General features: G+C 51.3%; 11 protein-coding genes across 11 annotated transcripts; 4 read left to right on the top strand and 7 right to left on the bottom strand.

Moving 5' to 3' along the window:
- Nucleotides 1-225: 225 nt before the first annotated feature.
- On the bottom strand, nt 226-1,295 carry AUEXF2481DRAFT_30310 (uncharacterized protein; the record flags this gene model as incomplete). Its single annotated transcript, XM_013487365.1, has 2 exons — nt 226-860; nt 917-1,295. The coding sequence occupies 2 exons, from the start codon at nt 1,293-1,295 to the stop codon at nt 226-228; spliced, it is 1,014 nt and encodes a 337-aa protein (XP_013342819.1).
- A 641-nt stretch (nt 1,296-1,936) lies between these two features.
- Nucleotides 1,937-3,549, top strand: AUEXF2481DRAFT_5824 (uncharacterized protein; the record flags this gene model as incomplete). The annotated part of the gene is made up of 3 exons (XM_013487301.1): nt 1,937-2,196; nt 2,246-2,411; nt 2,461-3,549. 3 exons carry the CDS (start codon nt 1,937-1,939, stop codon nt 3,547-3,549), a joined length of 1,515 nt encoding a protein of 504 aa, XP_013342755.1.
- A 1,533-nt stretch (nt 3,550-5,082) lies between these two features.
- AUEXF2481DRAFT_40910 (uncharacterized protein) lies at nt 5,083-7,105 on the top strand. Its single transcript, XM_013487416.1, has 4 exons — nt 5,083-5,345; nt 5,422-6,006; nt 6,056-6,196; nt 6,254-7,105. The coding sequence occupies exons 1-4, from the start codon at nt 5,289-5,291 to the stop codon at nt 6,848-6,850; spliced, it is 1,380 nt and encodes a 459-aa protein (XP_013342870.1). The 5' UTR covers nt 5,083-5,288; the 3' UTR covers nt 6,851-7,105.
- A 216-nt stretch (nt 7,106-7,321) lies between these two features.
- AUEXF2481DRAFT_40908 (uncharacterized protein) lies at nt 7,322-8,641 on the bottom strand. The gene has a single exon (XM_013487415.1). It carries the CDS (start codon nt 8,397-8,399, stop codon nt 7,473-7,475), a length of 927 nt encoding a protein of 308 aa, XP_013342869.1. The 5' UTR covers nt 8,400-8,641; the 3' UTR covers nt 7,322-7,472.
- Nucleotides 8,642-9,614: 973 nt separating this feature from the next.
- Nucleotides 9,615-12,956, bottom strand: AUEXF2481DRAFT_5820 (GMC oxidoreductase; the record flags this gene model as incomplete). Its single annotated transcript, XM_013487300.1, has 9 exons — nt 9,615-9,674; nt 9,735-10,541; nt 10,598-11,062; nt 11,117-11,496; nt 11,546-11,753; nt 11,806-12,402; nt 12,459-12,548; nt 12,588-12,811; nt 12,863-12,956. 9 exons carry the CDS (start codon nt 12,954-12,956, stop codon nt 9,615-9,617), a joined length of 2,925 nt encoding a protein of 974 aa, XP_013342754.1.
- Nucleotides 12,957-13,300: 344 nt separating this feature from the next.
- AUEXF2481DRAFT_5819 (uncharacterized protein) lies at nt 13,301-15,466 on the bottom strand (the record flags this gene model as incomplete). The annotated part of the gene is made up of 1 exon (XM_013487299.1): nt 13,301-15,466. The coding sequence occupies one exon, from the start codon at nt 15,464-15,466 to the stop codon at nt 13,301-13,303; it is 2,166 nt and encodes a 721-aa protein (XP_013342753.1).
- A 2,003-nt stretch (nt 15,467-17,469) lies between these two features.
- AUEXF2481DRAFT_47269 (uncharacterized protein) lies at nt 17,470-18,834 on the top strand (the record flags this gene model as incomplete). The annotated part of the gene is made up of 1 exon (XM_013487466.1): nt 17,470-18,834. One exon carries the CDS (start codon nt 17,470-17,472, stop codon nt 18,832-18,834), a length of 1,365 nt encoding a protein of 454 aa, XP_013342920.1.
- A 449-nt stretch (nt 18,835-19,283) lies between these two features.
- Nucleotides 19,284-20,595, bottom strand: AUEXF2481DRAFT_268174 (uncharacterized protein). The gene has a single exon (XM_013487543.1). The coding sequence runs from the start codon at nt 20,403-20,405 to the stop codon at nt 19,440-19,442; it is 966 nt and encodes a 321-aa protein (XP_013342997.1). The 5' UTR covers nt 20,406-20,595; the 3' UTR covers nt 19,284-19,439.
- A 381-nt stretch (nt 20,596-20,976) lies between these two features.
- Nucleotides 20,977-21,954, top strand: AUEXF2481DRAFT_66524 (uncharacterized protein; the record flags this gene model as incomplete). The annotated part of the gene is made up of 1 exon (XM_013487494.1): nt 20,977-21,954. One exon carries the CDS (start codon nt 20,977-20,979, stop codon nt 21,952-21,954), a length of 978 nt encoding a protein of 325 aa, XP_013342948.1.
- A 643-nt stretch (nt 21,955-22,597) lies between these two features.
- On the bottom strand, nt 22,598-23,333 carry AUEXF2481DRAFT_30301 (uncharacterized protein; the record flags this gene model as incomplete). Its single annotated transcript, XM_013487364.1, has 2 exons — nt 22,598-22,965; nt 23,042-23,333. 2 exons carry the CDS (start codon nt 23,331-23,333, stop codon nt 22,598-22,600), a joined length of 660 nt encoding a protein of 219 aa, XP_013342818.1.
- A 573-nt stretch (nt 23,334-23,906) lies between these two features.
- AUEXF2481DRAFT_40900 (uncharacterized protein) lies at nt 23,907-26,747 on the bottom strand. The gene is made up of 3 exons (XM_013487414.1): nt 25,824-26,747; nt 25,670-25,751; nt 23,907-25,619 (listed from the first exon to the last, which is right to left on the bottom strand). Exons 1-3 carry the CDS (start codon nt 26,499-26,501, stop codon nt 24,391-24,393), a joined length of 1,989 nt encoding a protein of 662 aa, XP_013342868.1. The 5' UTR covers nt 26,502-26,747; the 3' UTR covers nt 23,907-24,390.
- Nucleotides 26,748-26,858: the final 111 nt, after the last annotated feature.

Here is a 26,858-nt window from a genome sequence, read left to right as displayed (position 1 = left end):
ATTTCTGCTTGATAACGACACCACCCCGAATAATGCCCTTGTTTGAAAACTCCGATTCTCCCACGATTGAAAAAAGGAAAAGAAAGAAGACTCCGAGCGAGAAACATGGGAATTGTGCAAAGAGATGCAAATGCGTGCGTGCTGTGTTACGAAAAAAGAGGATTCAAAGATGTCTCAGATCTTGCGTAGAGACGAGGAGCAGGTCTTTCTTCCATTTCTGGCCTTCTAGGTTGACATGGACTGCTGCTGCTGCTGCTGCTGTTGAGGTGGATTGGCCGACTTTGTGCTCAGACCGCTCGAGCTGGTGGGACGAGGGGCCATCCAGCCCTTCTCGAGCCAAATGTCGAGGAGAGGGGCCATGGGCTCCAACTCCTTGTCACCCAAGAGTCCAAACAGTCTTCCCACGTTTACAAAGTGGATGAAGCAAGTGTTGAGCTCCTTGTAGGCACCTAGGTGCCAGAACTCGAGCCAGTGGGCGTGGTAGATGTGAGCGTAGCAACGCAGCATTTGGCGGTAAATGTTGCGAATGTCGCTTGCGAATGGTGGAGGGAAGCCTGAGGCTCTGCCCAGCCAGTTGTTCGGGTCTGAGGCGGAAAGTGAGGGGGGGGCGCTGATGAGGTTGTCGGTTGGGAAGATGCTAGGGTCTGTGATTTTACCGGCAATCCATTTCTGCACGTAGGAGATGTATTGGGGAGCCGGGACTCTGACGCTTTCGCGTTTGGCATCGAGCCAGGTGTAGGTCATGGCGCCGGCGCTCATGGCTGGGCAGGTCTGCTGGTTGCAGATTGGGACGCCAGTGTTGCGGTCGGCTTCTTGGATGATCTTGAGCATGCCGTCGAGTAGGCGGTTCTGTTCGACGACTGGCGGAGTGTCAGTTTGCTGTGCCCGTCTCTCGTGGCCGAGATGTTTGTCTTACTCTGATGTGCCAACCATTCACCCTCTTCGACGAGGACGGGCTTTGCTGCCAGAGTCATGAAGTTGCCTTTGACAATCAGGTTGGCGTATTGCTCGCGGAAGAAGAATGGTGGTCGCTGGTTGCTAAGGGTGTCGACGCTTGGTTCTCTACTCTCAAAGGACATCGCTGTGGCCGAGAGGCCTGGTGACAGAGGCATCTGCTGCGAGGAAGCAGGGGTCAAGTTTGCGGAAGTCTGCATGGTCGGTGAAGGGGTGTTGGCCTTGTTTTGTTGTGTCTTGTTGCTTTGACGGCCAAAGCCACGCCTGCGGTTCGACGTGTTAGCTTTGTTCGCGCGCCAAATATCGTGACGGGCCGCATGTAAGGGGAGAGCTGTTGCCATGTGCTCGACAATTGAGGGGCAGTGCTGGTACCAGATTCTGATAGAGAAGCAAGGCATTCTCGACTCTTTTCTGGAGACAACAGGCGCGTGCAAGCAGACGAATGAAGGGCATGCAACTCGAGTGACACAAGGGAACATTCCGGAAGGCTTGCAAGAGGTCGACTCACATGTTGGAAATCCAAGAGGCCATGATTACGGTCAAGGCCCGTCACAGGGACGCTTCGTTCAGTCGAGACGATGCAAAGACAGGCTTCTCTCGCAAGAGCTATCGCAGACAGCTGGAGAGACACGGGGGCTTGGGCCGGAGTGGAAATGTAGTAGTCGGGTGCAATATGAACAGGATGCTTAGCGTAGTCGCTGTCCTTGTCCTACTTACCCCTTCTTGTTTCACATGCTCGACGCTGCGGCCGGCGGCAAGACGTCCGACCTTCGAGTTTGCACGACTGTCAAACACCAGCCATCGTTCGCACGCGTCGCCGACCTGTCCCTGATGCAAAGGTGCAAGTGAGCCACTCACTATTTCCACTCCAGCCATCGCATTTCCCTTGTCGCATTGACTCGACACATCTTCACTTCCGTCCAGTCTCTTCCCGCAACCAAAACCGTCGCGCGACAATCGACCATCGCCAGGGCACATCGCAATGTCAGACCAAGTACCCACAGATCCCAGTGATCAAGCTCCTCCGGATCTACCTGGCGCAGTCACCAGTGCCATTCTTCCAGCCAATGATCCCGTTCCTGATGAGCTGAGTGAAGATGAGGACGACATCATCCCCAGAAAGAGACCGCTCGGCGATTTGGTCAACACAAAGATCGATGAAGATGATGCCTCCGACATGGGAGATGACGATGACTTGTTCGGAGATGGCGGCGATGACGATGATCAAGAGGAGACTGCCCCGTACGTTGTCGATCTCTGCGTCCAGCACATCAAAGCTGACCATCTGCAGCGAGCCACTTCGGACTCTCGAGGACGAAGAACTGGATTCTGGCGATGACGAGGGTCGCCATGATCGTGCGCCCTCAGAACAGCACATGGACGAGGAAACTCAGGACATGATCGTTCAAGAGTCTAGCATGAGCAGACAATCACTACCTGAACCCACCGATGGCGAGGTACGACATGCGACGCCCTGACGAGGACCTGAACCGCTGACATGGCTAGATGTACCTGACCAAAATCCCCAAATTCTTGTCAATTGACCCCAAACATTGGCATCACACCACGTACCAACCACCCACCACCGACCACCACTCGCACGAGGCCGCACCTGGCTTCTCGGCCTTCAGCACCGCTATCAGTACCGTCCACTGGAGACGTTCTCCATCCAATCCTCAGAACATCCAGTCCAACGCACGCATTCTGCGCTGGTCTGACGGCAGCCTGACACTACAACTCGCGTCGAACCCCACCCAACAGTACGAGATAGAGGGCAATCCTCTTGCTCCTCGCCAGCGCAACCCTTCGAAGCCAACCCCCACAAGTCAGAAGCTTGGCAGAAAAGACCATGCCTACGACTCATACACCTACTTGACTGTACCTGATCCATCTAATGCCCTTCTTCGCGTCTCTCACAAGATCACTGCTGGATTGTCCATTCTTCCTTCAGCTGCTACCACGGACGACGCACTAGAGAAGCTACAAAACTCGCTGGCCGCCATCTCACAGGGCAAGAACAAGAGCAGTGCTGGTGGTATCGAATTTGTCAAGATTGACGAGGATCCTGAGCTGGCCAAGAAGAAGGCAGAGGTCGCAGAAAGAGAAAAGGATCGTGCACGCAAGCGAAGAGAGGCTGCAGAGACTAGAGAGCGTGAGAGGAATGGTCGCGCCCTTGGCCGCGCTGGTCTGGGTGGCAGAGGCTATGGTGGAGGCCTTACTGCCGGCATGCTCGAGGATGACGAGCTTGGTGGCGGTACTCGCCAAAGAGCCAGACCAAAGCCCAAGAGACGTCAACGTGCCAACAGCGAGTACAGCGAAGACGAAGACTTTGGTCGCAAGAAGAGCAACTTTGGCAACGACGAGTACGATGAAGAGGACGACTTCATCGCCGGCAGTGACGAAGAAGAAGCTGTCGAAGATGATGACGATGAGGATGATGGCATCGTCGAGGACAGGCGGCCCAAGGAGCGTGCGCCGAAGCGTGCAAGTCCAGATGAAGACGATGAGGACGCAGAAGGCGAAGATGATGATGTCCCTCAGGCTTCAAGGACCAAGAGAAGGAGAGTCATTGACGAAGACGACGATGACGAGTAATCTCGACGACAAAAGCGTGCGCAATCTATTCAGTTCTCTTGGGATACAGTATCATTCCGGTCCTCCGGCCACATTTCAGACATTCACATATACATTATTAGCAGTCTCTTCGACGTCTCTGTGACAGTTCTGCACAATGCTGATCAATCGAGCCAGCGACGCTCTAGTTGAGCAGATGATATAGTCTGTCGAAATAACGTGAGGAGAAAGGCTCTGGAGTCCTAGGATTTGCCTACTATCGAAAGACAGATATCAAACCAGGGCCTTGTAGAAAGATGATTGGCAGTGAGGTCGGTTTGCCTTTACAATTGAGTTCCAGTCCCCACAATTAGCGATCGGCGAACTCGTCGACTAGCAGAAGCTCTGACATCATACAAGACAAGCTCTCCAGCCACCACGGTAACGCTCGGCATCAACACTTTTGAGCTGACTTGGTTGAACATACACCATCTCACATCTTGCGGCTCAAGATCAATCTCCTTGCTCGTTCAACTTCCCTCAAAATGTCGACTCAAGCTCCAGCATTCTACACAGCACCTTCGGACAAAGACACACCACAGCAAGACCGTGGACTGTTCCAGCACGAGGGCAAGAAGCATGAGTGCCACCACTACGCTCGCATGTACGGTGGTCAAGCTGTAAGCGCCATGATGTGGGGATTCGGTGCAACACTTGGAGCAGATGCTGCTAACGCTGCAGTTGGAGAGATGAGAGTACGTTTTGGATGATTGCAATATCGCTGCTTCATGCTGACTACAGCACAGCAATGGTGGAGACACTAGGCAATAAGACCTTTGTTGTCTTTACTTCAGAAACCACACCACAACACATTAAACCGGGAGTAGTACATGTGGGAAGACACGAACGAGTATCAGACTGAAGCGAAAGGAACACAGTAGGCAAAGAACCCACTAGAAATGTTATTTGACGTCGGAATTTTTATACAACGAATTGGGTCAATGCTATGGACATAACGACTATTCGAATGCACTGTGTACATCCAGTATTACCCGAACATGCAGGACCATCTTCAGACTCGATGTCTTTCGAGAACTGCAGCGAAGTGTGTGCCTAACGGCAAGAATTATTTTGGTGGCTTCCACGACTCATGCTCATTTTCAGAATAAGTCGTGCAAAACCCTAAGAACCCAGATGCGGATTACCTTATTTCCTGCTTTGCAATCCGACTACTTTCTCTTCCAACAGTCCGACCAACCTAGGAACACCCTAGTGAATACGGGGTGATATTGCACTTAGCTGCATTTGTTCATGTTGACTAACCAGTAACCCTAGCAGCCAAGCAATATACAAGACCAAATGTGCAATTGACGAGCGATCAGGTTCGCTTACATCTTCTACGCTGCCAATCTCTTCCAGAGTTAGAGGCTAGACCTCGCAAACATGCCATGATCAGATAAGATCCGCGGTGCATCCATATCACGTCCTTCCTGATTACTCGGTAGCAGGCGGAAAGTTGGCTCGAGCGCGAACGCCGTCACCTTTCCCGCTTCGGGCCTCGATGCCCGTCGAACGCTCAAACACCATCCCCTTCGCCTGCTCACCCTATGACCCCGCCTTGGCTCTGAGCAGCAGGGAAACTTAAAATTGACAAGAGAGAAACATACAGATAATTAGGCGATCAGAGCCTGCCCTTCCCTTTGTTTCTCGGTGTCGGGTTCATTATTCTTACTTCTACACATTGCGTCGTCACACATTATATCCCGCCGTTTGAGAAGATTATGGTCGGCGTGCCGAGGAGTACAGGATGTGCGACATGTGTGTCGAGACGCATCAAGGTACTTTCATCATCCCCCCTTATGGACCACTTCCCCTAGGCTCTTTCGCGTCTGACGCAGTTCTCCGACATGACAGTGCGATGAAGGACGACCGACCTGTCAGAAATGCGAAAAGGCTGGACGTTCATGTCCAGGCTATGCCCGAGATCTCCAATTCAGAAACAGGACGATGACGGTCGTGTCAAGGAATACGCGACCCATAGTAGTCGACTCAATATCCTCGGCGTCACCGACAGACTCTAGCAGTAGTCTCGGTAGCGATTCTTCAGACCTACGTAGGGATTCTGTTGTTGCGACAACCCCTCCAGAGGTGGACAGTGTAAAGTCGCTGCATTTGCCTCGGACGGAACAGCTGCAAATCATGTCAGCATTGATAGACGGGTTTGCGCCGCCCTCGGCAGAACCGACGCAAGGCCCTTCGATGATACGAGACTGGCTCTCCTTTGTCTATTATCGTATAGGTTCGACCACACCCTTGGATTTGGCTATGCGATCGGTCGCTTGTATGCAATTTGGTTTACGGACAAAGGACACAAACATGATCAATGTCAGTCGTGGCTACTACGGGTATGCTCTCCAGACGTTACGAAAGGCCCTCATGGCTCCTGCCACGGCGCAATCCGAGTTGCAGAGCACAGTGATGCTACTCACATTTTACGAGGTGACATGGTCGACCCATGCTGGAGATTCAGAGCTGACTATCTTCTTAGCTCATGTCGAATCGAAAAGAGGATGAGTGGGTACGGCACTCCGGTGGTTCAGTGGAGATGATGCGAGTGCGAGGTCCTAGTGCCTACACAAATCGTAAAAGCTTCGATTACTCCATGTATCTGGTGTGCAGATACTACATTGTGAGTGGCCATATCCAGTGTCCTGGTCGCTATCACCAGAAGCTAACGAGTGTGCAGGTAATGGAAGCCTTCTACAAACGAAAAGCTTGCTTCCTGGACAGTCCAGAATGGAACACACTAGCTCGAGATCCAGACTCAGCAGAAGGAGACATCCGAGAATCCATGTTCCGCATCCACGTCCAGATACCAGGGTTGATCCGAAACGCCCAAAGGACAGCCGCAGGCCAATACGACGCCTTTGAACTAATTAAGAAGACGGTCGAATTACGGACAACCGTGAAACAACTCTACGATCAATGGATCGTAGAATTAATAGCCACAAACAACATGCCCACCGAAGTCCCTGGCGAAGACGAGTTGTTCCCAATGGTCTACCATTTTAACAATTTGGCAGTCCATGGCTTCATGTCGCAACACTGCTCGACAATCATCCAGTTGAACTCCGTACTCATCCAGTGCGGGCTACCAGGAAAAGAGGAGTATATCCAAGAGTGTCGTGAGCAAGCCGAGCAATTGTGCAGATATGTGCAGTTTGCTCAAGGCAGAGTTTTGGGATCCATTTTATTGCACTTTTGGCTCATCACTGCCAAAAGACATGCAGAAGATAAATATCAGGATTGGATAAGTGCCAAACAAGCGGCCATCCAGAAATGAAAAGATATTCACACATGTCAGAAAAGCACAAAGAGACTTTATAGCATAAGCGTCCGAAAATATTTCGTGGTCCGCGAAAAGCAGTCGTGGTTAGGAACAGCAAAAAAAGAGGGACAAGAGAGCAAGACTTCAAAAACGTCAAGAGGCCAGAGTCATGTAATTATTATTATACCCTTCCCTACCTTTGCCAATTGCTGATGCACCCACCGCATCCGACCAGCTCCGGGCGTGCAAAGGATGCAAAGGATTCATGAAGCCGTCAGTGACATTGGCTTTTTCGCCAAAACACCTCGAAGCGGAAGCATTCTGCGAACGCATCTCTTTCCAAAAATTTATTCGAAAGACGACATGATCTACTTTCAGTGGAGGATGCGAATCGATTCCTTGGTCATATCGGAGATTTTTGTTCGTCCGAGTTGAGAATGTTTGTCCGGTGGACGTTTTCGACTGCAATGTACCAAAGTCTCATTTGTTCTCTAATGACTTTGAAAGTATCGACAACAACCTCGGGTGTATCTTGTAGAATGTACGTAATTTGGTCACAGAGATACTTGACTATACACGAGACGAAACCAAAAGCGGTATTGATCAACCATGTCAATGCGACATCAACAACGCAGAATCACCCCTGTACTCCTACCCTTCTCCCAGCGTCACTAATCTGTCTCTTATGCCTCAATCGGCTCTCTATCAACTCAATCGCAGCAACAGAATATCCTCTCTTGATCCCTATATCGTCTGCTCCCTCTTTAATCTTGGAAGTAGGTGATACGGGTGTGAGTTCAGCAGCGACTTGCTCACTCCACTCAAGCGGCGAGGCCCACACTGGTTGTTTGAACAGTGGTTTCGAGTTGATTGGATGGCTGTGACTTGGCGGATTGGCTTTGCCAAAGACAAAGGGACTGAATGGGGGTGCTAGTGGGCTTATGGCTTTGTGCGTGGTCGCTCTGGGCGTTGGCGTAAAGTCGCCTGCTGTCGGACTCAATGGTGTCGGGAGTAAATGTGTAGCTTGTGGCCTCAGGATTTGTGTGTTTATACTCAAGGGAGGGGGATGCTGTATTTGGTGCGAGAAGATGTGGTTTCTGTCGTCTTGTGTCAGATCGAGATCGAAGGGGTGAGCATACAATGCTGGTTCTGAAAACCCGGAGTCTGGAGTCGCGGACCGGCTGTGGTATCTGAAGGTCTCTTGTGTAGGCCTCAGGTTTTCGTCCAACGAGGAAACATTGTACTGATGACCAAAGTTGTTGTATTCATCTGCTTGCCATAATGCCTCAGCATGTATTCGAGCGATCTGCGCTTGACAGACTGAGAGAGCTTGCAAGAGGAATTGGAGTGTGCGTTCTGACTCCTTGAGGTATTTCCGCTGTGAACTGGCAACCCATTTGGCTTTCCTCCTATTACAGCGTTTCGATTCTGGATTTACCAACGTTCGCTGATTTCGTGCGAGTTGTCGCTCAATGTCTGCGGTGTGATATTTGAGCTGGTCAATCTCAGTGAAGAGATGTGTCTGCTGTGTCCAAAGTGCGTAATAAGAGCTCGAGTGTGCCATTCTAGATCCGAGGACGGCCTTGCTCTGTATGTGATACGGACGACTCGTGTGTTTGTAGATCAGGATCGTTGAACGTCTGACTTTGTAGCGCCGCCAACCAAAACACTGTGATTGAGAAGAAGCGTCGATTATTTTGTCCCTCGTGAACATCAGCCGATCTCGAGAATAGAGTCTATCCGTAGAGTGTGGAGAGTCAAGCCCGTATATCCGGCATAGGAAATGACTTTTGATTGTTGATCGTGGCTTAAAGCCAAGCGAGGAGATTCTTTCATTATTTAGACGACACCAGAGTATAATCGTTTGTAAGTGCGGCAGTGACGTCAATCGCAACGAGCGGGCAACAAAGGAACTGATGTTTTGGGGACTGGTCGACAGCGCCGGAAACCAATAGATGGTGATATTGTCAATATCATCCAGACGGCCTCGAGCATAATCGCAATTTGGGAGTACTTAGCTGGTCGGACCTTGACGGTGTTTACTGCGAACGTCTCCACTACTTAAGAAACATCACTTTTCTATGCGTGTTCAAGGCAAGTCATCTCTGAGGGTGGCAGCTGCCTAGTCGGTTCTCAAGACTCTTGACAAAGAAAGACAGGGAAGAGAGAATGTGGATCGCAGGAGCACAACAAATCATGTGCATTCCACAACTGATACGTCTGGTGCAATAAGGCGGTACCTTAGATGATCATCTCACACAATCTCTGTAAACCGTACTGATCTCCAACTGCGACGTCGACTTGTGACATGTAGAAGCTTTACTTTTCTTTTCAGAGGGTGCGTCGACGACAATATATGACGGGCTATGTCAGACACAAGAGTGTCCACGTATTCCGGGATCTGTTGTTGTTACTCCGTGATTCATGCTTCGTAAATTCGTTCCTACCAATGATTGTAGAAAGAAATTGATGCGTCAAAGAAAAGTGCATTCATCACGTCAATCTTGGTTCTGCCTCGTGCTCAGCATGGTCTGTGCGCTTTGTCAATTTCTGACACTCATCAATCATCATGATCCTTGTGTCTGCAAGGAGGCATTTATGTTAACATGTTGCGTTATAAGTCTGCAGCTAAACAATCGATCTGTACGAGGTAATGAACTCAAAAATAACCGCTCATAGCTTGCCCACACAGCTGTCTAACTCACGGCGCCACACGTCGTCTCATAAATTCCTTCCGCATCACCATGGCCGTAGTGCAATATGGCGATGCCGAACTGGCTCATTGAATCTCCCCAGAGATGGTGCGGTACTGTCTCAGAACATGGGTACTGTGCGACATCTGGAGAATTGGGTTAGCCACTTTCCGTCAACTAGTCATTTTCAAGTTGGATCTACGTACATGGTCACCCAAAGAGTGCTGGGCGAGGTACTGGGAAACGAAGAGGAAGACAAGTATGACGATGTTATCCGTTGGCTTGCGAAAGCAATGGTTGACTGACTGGACATCGACCTGCTCGTGTAATCGGACGTCGACGACGAGCGCTTCGAGGAAGAGCGGGAGGACCGCTCCCCAGATGAAGTTGCGGAGCGGACAGAACTCAGCAACGGTGCCGGAGTGGTAGAAGAGCCAGTGGATGACGACACTGCAGGGGATGATAGGACAGACGGCACCGGAGTTGTACCTGATGCTGTGGATGATGTAGGTGCGTATGTAAGGGCTAGGGCTAGGGAAGGAGGCGTCTTTAAGGGTTGGAAAGCCACCGAAGTTCTCAGAGGCGGACATGACGACGTCAAAGGATGCGGGCATGCGTTCCCTGCCGAGTTCGCTGTTGGGGTAGAAGATGACAACGCCGGGTTGATCAACATCGATGTTGAAGGTGTCAATTTCGCTGGTTTCGACGAGACGGGTACGAGGGTCACTCCGCATGTGCAGATAGATACACACGTGCAGACCGATGTACATGTACAGACGAATGTCGATGGGTGTAAACAGACCGCCGGTGAGGTTGAAATCGGGAGAGACGCAACAGCCGCAGTTGGTAACGACTGAATCAGAGAAGATGTCGAAGGCTGTACTGGGGATACAGTGGACGGCTGCGAAGGAATGGCTGGCGATGGCTGCGAAGTCGATGCCGGTGACGGCGCAGAAGATGAGACTGGAGGCGTTTTCGGAGACATAGGCATTGACTGAGCTGTGGATACAGTACTGGGATTTGTACCTTGTGTTGAGGATGAAAGAGACGGCTGCATCTTTGGTGATACACCCGAGGTCGCATTCTTGATGATGTCTGCGGCCTTTCTAATCGTCAGCTCTTGCATAACAGGAGGCATCGCAGTCCTGACCTTCTCAGCAATCCCATATACCACCGCTTGGAGATGACTCGCAGGAATAAGAGGCATAATCGAAGCATCAACTATCCTTAGGTTTTGAGTGCCATAGACGAGCAGATCGGGGTCCACGACACCTCCCAAATCCAGGGGCAGCATGGCGCAGGTGCCGCTGGGGTGAAATTCTGTTTGTATGTTGTCCTTGATGAAATCCATTACTTCCTGGTCGGTAGCATTCAGTCTGGGGTTGACTTGAAGTGGCTCTAATAACTTCATTGATGTCGTCTCAAGCACCTGGCGGTTGTACACAATTGAGGCGAGCAGAACATCAAGATCAACCGGATTCGAACCATATCTGGGGTCAATGATGGGAGGGTCAAACGGACGCGACGAGTTCAGCTTCTCAAAAGTTAGCAACAACTGGACGCATAGTGGTGGAGAGCTTGTGCTTACTTTGACAGTACCCCGAGAGAATGGTCTCACGTTCACATTGGAAAAAGCTCCATAGTTGAAATTCAACAACTCATATACCGCTCTCTTTGGGTCTCGCAGAGCATTGACTAAGAGTCGACGCTGGGCATCGAAGCCTGTGAGTACAGTCTTATGAACGTCTGAGGGCAGAAAGTCAGACGCTTTCTGTGTTTGGGCTTTCGTGATAATTGACAGAGATCTGTTTGACAAGAACGAAAGAGCAGGAAACGCGTTCCCGTCTGGAGGTCCTGCTGTCCAAGGGCCAGTTCTGTTTGCCTGGTACATGGCACTGAACTGGCTCATCAGCGTATGGTTATTTGCAATCTGCATGCTTGTCAAGGATGTAGGCTTCTGGTAAGGATCTAATGACACTGTCAGATGCGCTTCCAAGTTTATAGACAAGGTACCTACAGAACACCCCGACAAGAGCATGATCTTGCAAGTTCATGCCAACGCCTGGTAGATCGACGAGAACGGGGATCTGGAGTAGTTGCAATTCGTCCGAAGGTCCGAGGCCCGAAAGCTTGAGAAGTTGAGGAGTGTGTAATGCGCCGGCAGCAATGATGATCTCTCTAGTCGCTGTAACATTCTTCCTTGGTACGTCTGCTGCTGAAGAAAACTACATCTCGGTCAGTATTCATACAGATACTAGCACGGGAATTCATACTGACTTCGACTCCATTCGCTCTCACGGGTTCTCCGACGGAAGTCACCGGTGTATTAGTCGGCTCTCGTTTCCGAGGAGAAAGATGAGCCTTGAAGGCCTCGACGAGAAGTATCCACGACCATGACCTGCGATACAGAGATGCAATGCCATTCTGGGTGATGTTTGAGAACAAGCCATCAGGTCTGGAAAACGAGCTTCCTTGGCCAATATTTGAGTCGCCGGGAGTTGGTGTTGTAGTATTGGGGTTACCAGATCCTCCCTCGAACAAGATGCGGGTGACATGTTGGTTTGTGGAGACCCACAGATTAGGTCTCATAGTATACGGCTCCAGATATGCCGAGCGAGCATCGCACCTTGTTTGGGCCGCCGGATTGAGCGACAGTGGTAGAAAGGAGGCGCCTGCTATCAAACCATCGTTTGGATCGAAAGATACCGGCATTTTGAGTTCGTTCAACGCCGAGAAGAAGTTGACTGTCTCATTGTAGATATGGTTCGAGAAGCTGACGTTGACAGGCCCTTTGGAGCCATGAACCAGTGGGTTCTGATTGATACCAACAGCATTGGCCGCCTCACTCTGTGAATGGGGTGTGAAGGTCTCGCTCTGAAGACGACTCATATTAGCGTCATTGCTTGAGCGGCGGGCATGTGGGTTTGTACCTTGCCGAAGTATGGTAAAAGCTCCCAAAAGCTCCAGCCAGGATTGCCGAGTGCAACCCAGTCGTCGTAATCGCCAATACCGCCTCTATTCTACAGCATGGCGTTGAGAACGGTTCCACCGCCAAGGACTCGTCCTTGTGGAAGTGCACGAGTCCTGCCATCAAGGTAGGTCTGGGGCGCGGTCAGAAGATTCCAGTCCAGAGAACTTCCGACACCTTGGCCCGCAAAGAATGGTATCTGAATCCAGGCTTGGTTGTTGTCGGCCGGTCCAGCTTCGAGCAGGAGTACGTTGACGGTAGGGTCTTCTGAAAGACGATTCGCAACCGTGAGCCCACTCGGACCACCTCCGACGACTGCTCACGTTAGCTGCCTGTCTTTTGCTTCCATTTGCGGTCGTGACTTACTGATGTAGTCATAAGAGTCCAGCAGTGGGGAGTTGAGAAGAAGGCCTTTGGCCACATGCGAGAAGTAAAGTAGGAAGATAAGACACAAATTCATATTGTTCGAAGATACACTGTAAGTGGAGATGTGTAGTCTATCTCGATGCGATTGATGTTGTGCAGGGGTTGTGATGTAGAAGCGAGTGTGTTTGTTACCCAATGTCCAGCGTCGCTCCCGAGTGCATTCAACCCTAGCCGCGTGGCATATTCATATGACGCTGCTCCACGGCCCAATACAAAGGGTCGTTCTTTCTCTATCGACACCGTGAACACAAGATTGAAACAACGCCGAGAGAGACGAACATCAATATCTAGATCAAAGTCAAGTATTAGGTAAATTGTAACAAAGCGCAGTCCTCTTCTGGTATGAATTTGGTCAAGAAGTTCAACATCGGCCGCCTCTCATGCATATCCACCAAACGTCCCAGGCCGCTTCTGCTTCCACCCCATCGCGTCTTCGACCCCTTGCTCGTATGCCTCTTTTCTCTCCAGGTCCCTTCTCTTCCGTGCCGCCTCGGCGGCTTGTCGGGTCGCATCTTCTGCATGTCTGAGTTTCATATGATCAAGTCGCTCACTCAAGCGTTGAAGCATAGACGTGTTCTCGGACTCGGCATCTTGCGGCTGCTGGTACTGCCGCGAATGAAACAATACTGCGTTCGGCTTTGGTTCTGGAGGCTCTGGGACGTATGGTCTTTGGTGAATGTCTGGAATATAGGCGCCGGAGTTGTGATCAAGTCTTGTAGGAGGCATCATGTGTTGATTCGGCTGCTCTCTAGTAGACATTCTGAGCGACAAGTCCTCCTCTGGATCAAATTCATGCCAAGCTGGTACCTTGTGGTCTTTCTGGTGCCACTGAGTAGTTACGGAGATGTGCTCCTGATTAGGACGTAGAGAGCCTTGGGCTGCAAGCTGTTGACCGAAGCGTCCAGGATCGTTTCCCTCTCCATTTCGGAGCACATTGCCATACACCGGCTTGTCGGTATATCTGCGAGTGAGAGGCACCCTATCTCCTGATATCGACGTCGGCGGCGAGCTCAGTTGAGGCGACGCGAGGATTGATGACTGGTCATCCAAGCTCGAAGAAGATCGGGAATGGCTCAGATGGGCTTGTGTCCGCCAAAACAAGATATCTTCTCGTCGTATCCGCTCGGCATTCTGAGTCTCCTGCTTCGCTTGCTGCGGTAATGGATTTACCACTTGTTCTCTAGCAGGATTGTAATCAGGCCAATCTGAGTCGGCAGTGATCTGGCCATCAGTAGGCGGGGCATCGCCATCAGCCCCGAGGTTCTTGACGCAGTGATAGTCTGACGTAGATGCTTCGTTCATTCTTCGAGACTGCGTTTCGAAGAAAGACTGCTTTTCGTATGGCTTTGGGACATGATTTCCAAAGTAATCCCGTGGCTCCTGGCAAGTAGATGGCTCGTGTCTCGTAGCCTTGGTAGGATACTGCCGAACAGACGAGTTGATGAATCGTTGTTTGGGAATACACAATCCTGGGGGGGGACGCTCTTGAAACAACGGTTCCGGCAGTATAGGCGGTCTTTGTGTACTTCCAGTATAAATGCCTTTCGTCTGCGCGAAGGCGTTATTACTCACATCAGACATGTATGTCAGAGTATCTTTAACTTGACGGGATTGTTCAACTTGCTGAGGTTGTATGGCCTGCTGCATTCGCCATGGGACTTGTTGGTAGTCTAATGTGTGTCGCTGAGTTTGATCCTGAGAAGGAACGTCCCAGCCCAGGACTTGGCCTTCCCATATTTTAGGAGAAGGCGTGTAGTCCATCGATGGAGTGAATGGTCCCAATGACGTGTCAATGTTGGAACTTGGGTCAGACAAGATCTCGACCACATCATCAGTGGATCGTCTGGTTTTTGCTCCTTTTCTGGTAGCTACCACTTGTGGGCTCAGGTCCTGTTGCTCTTCAAGTTGTATCCGAGGGTGAGACAACCTAATTGGGTTGTCGAGGTCGGAGATGTCGCTCGATGCACTGATATTAGTAACTCTGCTCTCTACAGCTTTGCTCTCCGCCCGTCGTTTGTCTTCCCTAGTCAGGATAACACGAATGAAAGCAGTTTCTCTGACTCTGGTTCTTAGGTTGTTGACAGTCTCCCGATGGATGGCCGCTATTTCCCAACTAGCGAAATCTTCAGGTTCATCTCGCCTCTTCTCTTGGACAAGGACCTCGACCTGTTTACGTTGGTCCCCTGACAAAGCTTCGTAAGCTTCGGTCAGGGACTTTGTTTTCCGCTGTCTTTTGGCTTGTGCCTCAAGTTCGTCAGAAGGTAGAGTCATTTGAATCCGTTCTGCTCGCTTCCAACTTGGAGCGCCATGCTTTGTTTTCTGGACGGCCTTCGTAAGCTTCCAGCAATGAAACGTCGTCTGAATCAGCTGATTTCGTAGGCTGTGGTGTTTTGCGTCCGGATTTCTGCTCCGTCGGTGTTCGTGCCCAGTACCAGTACCTTCGACCACATCAACCAAGAGAACTTCTGCCGATCGCCGGTATGTCGGCGGCATTTCGTAGTCTGAATAAGTGTGCGTAGGAGGTATAGGAATGGCTTGAGCCATGGCTAGTGGTTGACAAATAGTCTTATCAAGTCAATCAGGTCGCTTTCCGAACTTCACGGCAGTCTAAATGGTTCGCGCAAGCTGGACGCTGAGGGTGATGACCAAGAGAGGACGACAGAGATGACATAAAAGCCTGCCCTTATACGTTCGCATCGCAATTTCTTGATGGCGTTTGCCTACATCGCATGACTCCGTGCATTGCGCCGACAGTTTTCGGTACACCTTGATGCAGAAGATGCGAAGCATGGTTGCGAAGATTAGATTCAAAAGTCAATTCTTGTATTTGGGAGCCAGATACCCGCAAGTTGAGCAGCGACTTTGATCCACTCACACCAATCAGTGTATCGGATGCTCATATCTTGCAAGGACGTTCCTCATCTGATTGGCTGACCCTTCATCATGGCCGCAATGGAGTTTGGCAGACAGATAATCGAGAGCAGCTTGCAGGACCTTCGAGGAACTTCTCTCTCAAGTACGACGACACCCACTTTACACGAGCATGATCGATTTCTCGAGATGGTATTGGTCGACCCAAACTTCACATCTTTGGAACCAAGCTCAGAAAGTAGATGCGGGAGTATACCTTTCACGAGATGAAGTTCAGGGGTGGTCACGAGTGAAGTTCAGGGTGGTGCAAAAGATGGGCTCAGCGGAGATCTAAGGCAGGGAAGAGGCGTAGGCAACAGTAGCATAGCATGTTATTTCTCATCATGCGATGAGACATCCAGCTCTTCCTATCCAAAAGTGTTCGTTATGCAGGCACCTTGGGTCATTGCCGACTTCCTTTGGATCCATACTAGAATGTCGTGCGCTCACCAAATGTGCACTGTCACGTACAGCTGTATGCATGTTGCAGTCCCCGGCTACAGCTTCGATTCGGCGACGCTCGCATACGGATTACTGACCCTGCTGACACGCGTAGCTAACGCAAGCCGCAGTGCACTCTGCGCTGGCAAAGGCTTGCAGCTCGCCAATAGCCAGGCGAATTCTCAGTATAGGCCGGCCACCTGACGGAAGCCACATGTGTGGGATGATCTGCCACACGTCGTTGTTGAAAGAAGATCCAGGTTGATACAGCCGTGGCCAAACAGTGAACAAGTTTTCATATGAGGATTGTGGCTTGCAGTGAAGAATGTCACGATGCTTGAGCCGCGCCGGGGTCAAAGACAAAGTATCGGCTAGAATGACGATATGGAAGCCGATGATGATCGATCAACCACCGGACTTAACGATAGAGACTGTTTTGACACCACGGCCGCGAATAGGCGGCACTGATTAAGTTGACTCGGATGTAATAAAGGTTCTTTCACCCAATGTTCCGGTGTTGCAGGTATTTGGACACGACAAACATGTGGCCAAGTCAGAGCAAGAAACTAAGAGCCTTCCTTTGGCGGCATGAAATTAGCATTGCACCTTCCCCGGATGTTCGGAGGTCGGGCTTGGGGGGAAGGAGCGGCTTCGGCATATTCGCTCGCCATTTCGATAGAGATCCATAGAATGGTTCGATGGAATGTTGTGTCGGACTCTCGGCCTTCTCTCCTGTTCAAAAGCGAATACTGCTAATTATTTCTCCCATCATCTTCCGTCAGGCATATTCTTCCAGGCACTGATAGAATCACACGAAGTGTATCGGGGAGTTTGTTCAACCGACCCTTCTTCTCCACGCGGGACCGGCGATAAGGCGTGTATATTTCTAATCGGCACCTTAGCCTGATTGCAGTGGCATGCCTACTCCTCCCTACGCAGAAATGGACGACTATCGCTTCCAATTCACTCCGTCCGACTCGGCCAGCCATCTCCACTCCATGTCGCCCAACATGATCCACGGACCGTCGCGGCGTGATTCATATCGCCGTCGCAACAGTCTGCCCACGGCCGTCGCTTCCAGCCCTTCGAACAACGGGCTCGGTATTCCTACACCAGAGATCAACTCCCGCAACGGGCCTTCTGCCTCGGAACTCTCTGCCGCCATCTCGGAGCTCTCGCGTACGGGCACTCCGTCCATGGTTCAACTGGCCGCCTTGACCAGCCCCTGCTTCTTCCACCGCCGCTTCGGAGACGCCGTCAACATTGAGAAAGTGTTGGACGAGATAAAAGAGGATGACCAGTTGTCACACAGTCGTCTTATGCAGACGGCTGCCAGTGTTCGCGAGGTCTCACGCCAGCTACAGAGAAGATCCACAAAGCAAGCCGTACGCAACGTCATGATAGTCACAAAGGCCCGCGATAACGCTCTGGTCGATTTGACTCGTGAGCTGGCCGAGTGGCTACTTGGCAAACCGCGCTACGGCAGCGATGTTGGTGTCAATGTCTATGTAGATTCGAAGCTCCGTCGTTCGAAACGTTTCGACGCAGACTCACTGACTGCCAAAGACAAGCGTTTTGAGAGCATGCTTCGCTTCTGGACACCCGCCCTGTGTTGGGCCTCGCCCGAGCTATTCGATCTTGTCATAACTCTCGGAGGAGACGGCACTGTCCTCTTTACCTCGTGGTTGTTCCAACGCATCGTACCGCCCGTCATGTCCTTCTCTCTGGGCTCCTTGGGCTTCCTCACAAACTTCCAATTCAACCAGTACAAGCACCAACTAGATCGCATCATGGGTGACGCAGGTATGAGGGTGACGATGCGCATGCGGTTCACGTGCACAGTCTATCGCGCTGCCGCATCAAACTCCACGCTCAATCCTCCAAACACATCCGACCCGTCATGTCTGGCGACAGCAAATCCAACTAAGATCGAGGGCGAGACTCACGAAGTGCTCAACGAGCTGGTTATTGATAGGGGACCTTCATCCTACATCTCGTCACTAGATCTATACGCCAACGACTCTCTAGTTACTCGCATTTCCGCCGACGGGATCATCCTTAGTACACCGACAGGCTCTACTGCATACTCTCTTTCCGCCGGTGGAAGCTTGGTGCACCCTGAGATTCCTGCCATATTACTCACACCCATCTGCCCTCATACCTTGTCTTTCCGGCCAATGATTTTGAACGACTCGATGGAACTAAAAGTCTCCGTGCCGACAAAAGGTCGAGGCGGCGGCTTCGTCAGCTTTGATGGGAAAGGGCGGATACAACTTGGTCTAGGCGATGAGGTTGTTGTTAGGGCGAGCAAGTACCCTTTCCCCACTGTTCTCAGTCAACCAATGGAATGGTTCGACGCTATCAGTCGGACGTTGCGTTGGAACACTCGAGCCGCCGAACAAAAAGATTGGGCAGGAAGAGACGGCGAAGGAAAGGATGACGAGCTCGACGAGGACGGTGTTCCTAACGGAAGCAAAGAACCTGAATTCGATATTGACTTCGAAGACGAGATGGACAGTGTCCGAGATTCTGGATATTCTGGATCAAGCAGTACAGCATGAGCAAAAAGGGTGGTGGCTATGAAAGACTTCCCACAACAATGGCTATAGAAGACACAACCCGTCTATCCAGACATGTAGAGCCGGTGCCACAGACATTCTTTCATCCTTCTTACTCACTGCCGATCTGGACATGACACAAACGTGTAGAGTTGGACGATACTCGAACGATGATCGTAGGAGCAAGGCTCCGGCATGGCACGTTCTCAAAAACAAGAGACTGTCCGAATGTCTGTTCACATATTGCTGCAGCACCCTTCCCGTGTGCAGAATACTATCGCACACCCTCTCCTCCATGATCGATTTAGAGCAACGATAAGTTGTAGAAAGGCACAGTCACGTTGCGTATCGATGAACCTAGCGCAGGGAGTCGATGGCACGAAGTATCTCGATGACATCGATCCAAGCTGAGAAAGTATGGTGCCTGAAGGCAGTTATAAGCGTGACAGTATGTCGCACACGGAGAGGACGTATATGCTGCATGTTAAACTGTGAGGGATGGACACAATGCACGCATAATATGTGCGATCGAATTTGATGAGGAGATGTCTCGGATCACATCCGAAGCAAAGGGGTATCTCTACAAACAGGACGGCACAAGCCAAGATTCAGTAATGGGCCGAGTTAAACCTGGCGATGAGCTCGTTCAGTGAACCTCTCATCATATCCATTTCAATCCTCTGCTGCTGGACCAGTTGTCGGAGCTCCAAATTGTCGACTCGTTGCTGTTCCGCTTGCTGCTTTAGCCCAATATTCTCGGTTTCTATGGCCTCGATGCGTGTGACGAGGGTAGTGACTCGTCTAGCAAGACCTTGACCATTCGCTGGTGGCTCATAGTAAATGTTCGCGTCTGTAGATTCAGGCAGAGGCTTGAGGGAAGGTGAGGGTGAAGGGACAGCAGCTGGTGCTGGTGGTGAATACCTGCTATCGGTGTAGGTTGTGGGGATTCTAGGTGCTTGGTGGATGGGCTGGGTTGAGTCGCTCAATTTCTTCTTCCTCCAAGCGGGCTCTCTGACTTGAGCGGACGGTTGCGGGACGGGTTGATGAGGCTCTCGGAGTCGTCTCATGGTATTCTCTAGAGCGACCAGCGGACCCACTTCCGTATTGTCTCCATCGTCCCCTACGTCGTCGTCGTCCTCATCATCATCATCATCATGAGAAGTGTCATCGTCTTCCTCTACTCGTATCACTTCACCAGGGACGACAGGATTTGCAGTGATGATAGTATCCTTTCTTTTGGACAAACCCATCTCCTTGCGGAGTTTTGCCAGTTTACGGAAGGAGATGGTGAAGCCGTCTCGCCTGAGGATCTTGGCCATCTGTTGATCGGTATAGTAGCGCTCTTGGTAGAAGAGGTCGTATATACGTTGTCTCAATTCAGCAGTCACTTTGATACGTGGACGAATGGTAATGCCCCAGGCATTCAAGTTACGTTTGAGGGTATTTGCAGAGAGCGAGATGTCATACTCGCTCTCGAGAGCAGCCATGACGCGATCCATATGCCATTTCTCCTGTGTGATCCACCATGTGATGGTCTGGCGATGCGCTGAGAGGTCGATCGGATGTCGGGGCATGTTGTGAGTTCAAAAGAGCTATTGGCGACGGGCTACCTGAATGAGAGGTACGGTCGGTTTCGCCGACGGAGCATGTCATGTCTGAACGAGAAAGCGGGCTTGGCACCCAGGTCTCGGCGAGTTTTGCGGACAACGGGCTTTCACATGCTCCGCCTGGGGCCGGGAAGGGCGGATCTGCCCTCGTGCCACTCATCAAGGCGGGCACGAAAGACCAAAGGGTCCCATCCGACGACGATCAGTTTGTGTTTTGATGACAAGCCCGCGGCTGCCTGCTGATGGATGCGTGACCTTGACTTGTTGATTCCCTTCTTCTTGCTCCTTCTCTTTTGAGAGCCCGATCCGTCTACATACGCACTCGCACTCGCACACGCATGCCTTGGACGCCGCCATGGCTCTCGACGCTCTTCCCGGCGCAATGCCGCTCCCACCACGAACCGCTTCGAACAATGCTACGCCCACGACTGTTCCACAGCAGAATGGACTGACACACGACGACTCGACCACATCGCCCAGAATGCATCCACAAGCGCACATATATCCCCCACCGCTAAGCCCTCCGCCCGAGGACCCTATGCACAACATCTGCGACGACTTGATCTTTCAGGGCACAACAAAATGGTCGCAAGAGAAGGATCGCATACTGCTGGCTCCGTACGACTACCTGGATGGACACCCTGGCAAGGACATACGATCTCTCCTGATCGGTGCCTTCAACGCATGGCTCCATGTGCCCAAGCCGAGCCTCGACATCATCACACAAGTGGTTGGCATGCTGCATACTGCCTCGCTACTCATAGATGATGTTGAGGACTCCTCCGTCTTACGACGAGGCGTTCCAGTCGCACACAACATCTTCGGAACCGCCCAGACCATCAACTCGGCCAACTACGTCTACTTTTGCGCTTTGCGTGAGCTTATGAAGCTGAACAACCCTCGGGCCATTGAGATTTACAACGATGAGCTACTCAACCTACACCGCGGTCAAGGCATGGACCTCTTCTGGCGAGACTCATTGACCTGCCCTTCTGAGCACGACTACCTCGAGATGGTTGGCAACAAGACAGGTGGACTGTTCCGTCTTGCTATCAAACTCATGCAGGCAGAGAGCAGCGTCGCAATCGATTGCGTCCCCTTGTGCAACACCATCGGACTACTCTACCAGATCCGTGACGACTACAAGAATCTCTCCGATACAATCTACACACAGAACAAGGGTCTTTGTGAAGACTTGACCGAGGGCAAATTCTCCTTCCCCGTCATTCACAGCATCCGCTCCGACCCGCAGAACCTCGTCCTCATCAACATCCTCAAACAAAAACCACAAGACGAAGAAATCAAGAGATATGCCGTCAAATACATGGAAAAGACGGGCAGCTTCTTGTACTCACGTCAGGTATTGCGAGGTCTAGCGAAGAAGGCTCTAGCACTGGTCGACGAACTTGACAAGAATCGTAACGAAGGCGCGGCGATTCGAAAGATACTTGACAAGATGCAGGTCGACGAACCCCACGTGGAGCTCGGAAGCATCTCGTCATCGTCGTCACCTTAGTAAGATGCATACATAGGCGTTCTTTGGAGCATTTGGCGTGAAATACTTTCTGGAAGGTTATGTTTCTTGTCGTCCTGATACGATTTGGCGAACTTTTTCACTCTCTGCATATTTCTCTTGATACCTCTGATAAGCATACCACAGCTGGCCTTCTTTTTTATACAGCTTCTCGATAATTTCAGCCGATGAGCTGTTTTGTGCTTTTAGTTTCATTTCAAATTCGTTTTTGTAGGTACATAGCATTCAATCTCTGAAGTATGTACTCGGGATCATCCAACAACTCTCAGTCGGACCATCCCTCTTGACTTTCGCATGTTATGACAAGAATGGGCAACTGTGAAAATCGCATGCCTTTTGGAAACCCAACACCTCTGAACGCCGCCGTACAACCTTGCCCCGTTTTCCCTTGTATGCATGACTTTCCGAGCAAGAAAGCGGGACAGACAAAAGAACCCACCGTCCGACACTGATGAAGCCTTGGGCATTGTCTGACTGGAAACAATTATGCGACCAGGAAGGAATGCAACAAACGGACTCCAGTCGGCGTGTGATGGTCCCTTTCGTTTCGAAAAGTGAGAAAGAAAGGTCTTCAATGCTCAACCTTGATCTTCTTCTCTCGCTTGACCAGACTAGTCTCGGTCTTCTAGACCTTGACGTGCTGACCCTGCTTGACGACCAACTTGTTGAGCTCCTTGTAGGCCTCATCCCACTCGTCATCCTTCTCCTCGCCCTTCTTGCCGGCGGTAGGAGTGACCATGACGACGGAAGTGGGGCGCTTGGTGCTGCCAGCGGCACCGAGCTCGGCGCGCGACGGCAAGAAGACGTAAGGGATGTTGTGGTCCTCGCAGAGGACGGGGATGTGGCTGATGACGTCCATGGGGCTGATGTCGGCGGCGAGGACGACAATGGCAGGGGCGGCGACTTGGGCTGTGGCAGGGTCGGCGGGTGTGGTCTTGCGGACGGCCTTGACGACTTCCTTGACACCACGCTTGAGGCACTTTTGCTTTGCGGCTGTAAGTTTGATATGGTTAGTGCTTGTTCCTGGAACGATTCACTCTGCTCAAGCTCAAGCAGTTCATAGACTCACCCTTCTTGACAGTCTTCAGGACCTTCTTGGTGGCCTTCTCGTCGCACAGAGGGTTGGCGAAGGGAACCAGAGCGCCAATGGGGATGGCGGCAGACTCGGCGACAACATCGGCATCGACAATAACATCACCGTCGGCATCGACAGCGACGGCACCAGGGGCGGCATCCTCGATCTCGTTGAGCACGGCGGTCACGTCGCTCTTGCGACTCTTCTTCTCTTTCTTGACACCGCTTGCATCGACACTCTTACGCTTCTCCTTCTTTTCCTTCTTTTCTACTCTGTCTTTTGCCATTTTGTGAAAGTGTTTGGTGTGTGGTGGTGGATTTCTGAAGATGCTGTTGGAATGCGGTCGTGAGAATGGAATTAATTTTTTTCCTCTTCGCGTTCTTCGAAGCCCGCACAACCCAGAGCTGCTTGCTTCGCAGAGGTTTTTGCCAAGCATTTTGCCGACGGAGATTTCCCGATTGGTCGACACAGCATCTGTGTCTTGTCATCGTCAGTTGACAGACAATTCATATTCAGCTATGAGAGCACCTGGAGTCTCAAGCATCGCGAACTTGTTGAATGTCACAGCTGCGTAACCCGACTTTGAAGACATGATTCCCGGGCCTCCACTAGGTGTCACCTCCACACCACCGAGTCCCCGAAGCAACGGGTATAACCCTGCTCCGAGTTTCGAGCCGGTATAAATGTCGGAACTCTTTGCAAATCGAACAGCAGATCATTCGAAATCTCATTTGGTCTCTTCTCAAATACCTTGGTGTGCTTAGACAACTATCTCGATTTCTATTGCAAGTATCGCGACAAATCGAGACCCTGTTGGATTTGTCTACCTAACTCCAGCCTCGATGCTCACACGTCACCAAAAGCCACAGAAAACAAATCGTTCAATTTACTCAGTGAAGTAGGATTCAATACAAATACACATCGTGCAAGTTTACAGCTCATTAGTATCGTCCGTATCGCTTTCCATCTGATCGTCCAATTGCACACTCCTTTCGCCTTTCCTGTCTTCCAACTCCTTCAGGGCTTCCAGGTGTCTCAAGAACAATCCTACAGGCGAGAACGCCCCAAGAGCCAATATGGACAGTCCACCATTGACCAATGACCGCGCAGTCTTGACTCCAACATACTTGACTCTCTCATCGACTCTGCCAGAATCTGATTCCAAGTCGCCAGAGACCATTTCGTCTTTCGGTACAACCAAATTACCCTCTAGCTTGTCCCCATCTGCCACATCCGAGAGGCTCTCTCTCACCTCAAATCGCTCCTGTGTAAAGTCTTCCATGCTAACATCTGCACAATTTGTGTCCCTTAAGAGATCATAAACCTCGAAGTTGCTCTGTAATTCAACTCCCGCCTTTCTCAGCACCACCAGTCGCATCAGTCTGATGACTAGCGGCAGACGCGGATTCAGGTGTGACTGTGCCTTTGGACCTTGATTCCAGCTTGCGCGGCTTTTTCTTCTCGCCAGTCGCTGAATCAATCAGCTTCTTGGGCTTTCCCTTGGGCTTGGGAGTCGCTTGGCCCGAGGAAGCGAATGGGGGAGCAGGAGAAGCAGCAGACTCGGACTTCTCAACAGCTGGAGTCTCAGGAAGTGGTGTCTTCTCTGCCTTCTTCTGCTCCTCGTCGGCGAGCTTCTTGGGTTTACCCTTGAGCTGTTTCGGAGGCGCGGGCGAAGCGGCGGCTTCTGATTTCTCGGTCGCGGGTGTCTCGGGTAGGGGGACCTTCTCGGCCTTCTTCTGCTCTTCAGACTTGTCGCTCCTTGACTTACCCTTTGGCTTTGTTGCGGGTGACGAAGCAGCCTCCGACTTTTCGACTGCAGGAGTCTCGGGTAGAGGCGCTTTCTCTGCCCTCTTCTGATCCTCAGGTTTGTCGCCCTTTGACTTTGCCTCAGTTGCGTCATCCTTCTGGCCCAACTTGCGAGGCTTCTTCTTGTCGGCCTTTTTGATTTCTGCTGGGGTATCCTCCTCGGATGAGTCATCAGCGTGCTCGACCAAGAAGTGACCGTCCTTGGACTGTCCGCCATTGATCTGCTGCACATCGTTGGGACATGCAGACATGACAACCACGATATCTCTCTCTGCCTTGAATCGAACGTAATCGCCCTCCTTACATGTAGGAGGTTCGAAAGAGAGCTCGCCCTTGTCACCTTTCCACGGAATATTCATGAAGAGGTTCAATGGCGCTGGGACCGAGTTGACCGTCACTGAGGCGCCAACACCCTTCGGTCCTTTCAACTCGGCGCGGTCGTTCAATTCCTTCAGCGCAAGGACCAAGTTTTCGGCACAAGATCCATGCTGCTCCCAGTCCTCGATCTGGAGAGCCTTGTAACGCTGCGGATCGCAGGCTGGGATCAACGTGTCGTGGACGCCAGAGCTAGTGTCTTCTATGAGCGTCAACATGGGTTCTCTCAAGTTGGACACGAGGACGTCGTTGACGCGAGGGACCATATGGAAAGTCGAGGCGCGAGTGTGAGGCATGCTGAGGTATTCCATCTGGGCGGTATCGCCGTGCATAGCGTTCCATGCGCTGTAGCCGGCGTAGAGAGAAGATACAGATCCGGATCCCGTGATGGCTATTCGTAATTAGCAATCGCTTCTTATGCTCAAAAGTACCCAGACTTACCCGACAAGGAGGCCGCGCCTACAGGTGTCCGAGAGAATGCGGCCAGTTGCTCAGCGTACGTCTTGTTGGGATCGCGTGCATGCTACAAATTGCCACATCAGTGACCATTCGGACAAAGCAGCCTTGATGAAGCGCTTATCGCACACACACATACCTGAGCAGCAAAAGCAGAAATGGCTCCCTTACTGGGCAAGTAACTGGTAACGCCCTGACCTTTGAGCAGATAGCTGCCCCATTTTCTGGAGTTCTCCTTCTCTTGTTGCTTGTCATCCTCTTCTGTAGCCTCGTCCGGTTTCTTCTCAGGAACTGCGTCGTCTTTCGCATTGCTGTCAGTGATTTGCTTTCTTCCGCGCAAAGATGGAAGGTATGAAGACCAGCCGCTCTTGGAAGGGGTAGATTGCTGCTTGGACTCTGCCTCAGCCGCTTGCTGTTGGGAAGTGGCAGCCTCGGCTTCTTCTTGCGAAGGCAAGTCCAGACTTCCTCGCGACTTCCTGTTGCTCTTCTTCCTGCTGGTCTTGTCCTTTTCATCTTGCTCCTTCTTCTTCCTCTCTTCCTCCTCCTGTTTCTTCGCCTCTTCCCGCTGCTCCTTTTCTTGCTCCTCCGCGAGCCTCAGCTTCTCCTTCTCGTCCTGCTCTTGATAGCCGTTGTCCTTGTCATCTTGTGCATTTTGTTGCGGTCCGTTCTGCTTAGGCGGTGTAGGTAGAGCAAACGCCCAAGTGTCGATCACCTGAGTACCAGAAGTATTCACAATCTTGATCGTGCTGCCCTTTGGCACAAATGTAGCAGTACCATGACGGGCAGGAATAGTTTGGAGATCTTCCAGAGATGGCATTGTCAATTTCGATTTGACAAAGCTTGGGTATCGTTACAGTATTGGAGATGTCTCAGAAGCGAAATTCAAGGTTAGATCAATCAAGAAGAGCTCGAAACGACGAGTAAGATGCTTAGAAGGATTCCAGAAAGCTGCCTATAGCTCAGCTACTTGGTCGAACCCAGCAAATTCACACTACGCAATCATGCAGCTAGCTAATGCGACAGTCGCGGATGATTTGCCACCAGAACGCAGCTTGCAGGGGTGTTTCCTTGCTTACGGGCGAGGAAAAGTGGCACGAAGACGCGTGCAAGGCGGTTGGGCACGATGCACGTTGCAATGACGTAGACCTCACCCGTGTGGAGACGAAGCGGGCTG

This window comes from Aureobasidium subglaciale, assembly GCF_000721755.1.
Source record: "Aureobasidium subglaciale EXF-2481 unplaced genomic scaffold scaffold_13, whole genome shotgun sequence".
Classification (NCBI taxonomy): Eukaryota; Fungi; Ascomycota; class Dothideomycetes; order Dothideales; family Saccotheciaceae; genus Aureobasidium; species Aureobasidium subglaciale.
Note: the sequence above shows the minus strand (reverse complement) of the source record. Positions and strands in the feature narration are given on the sequence as shown.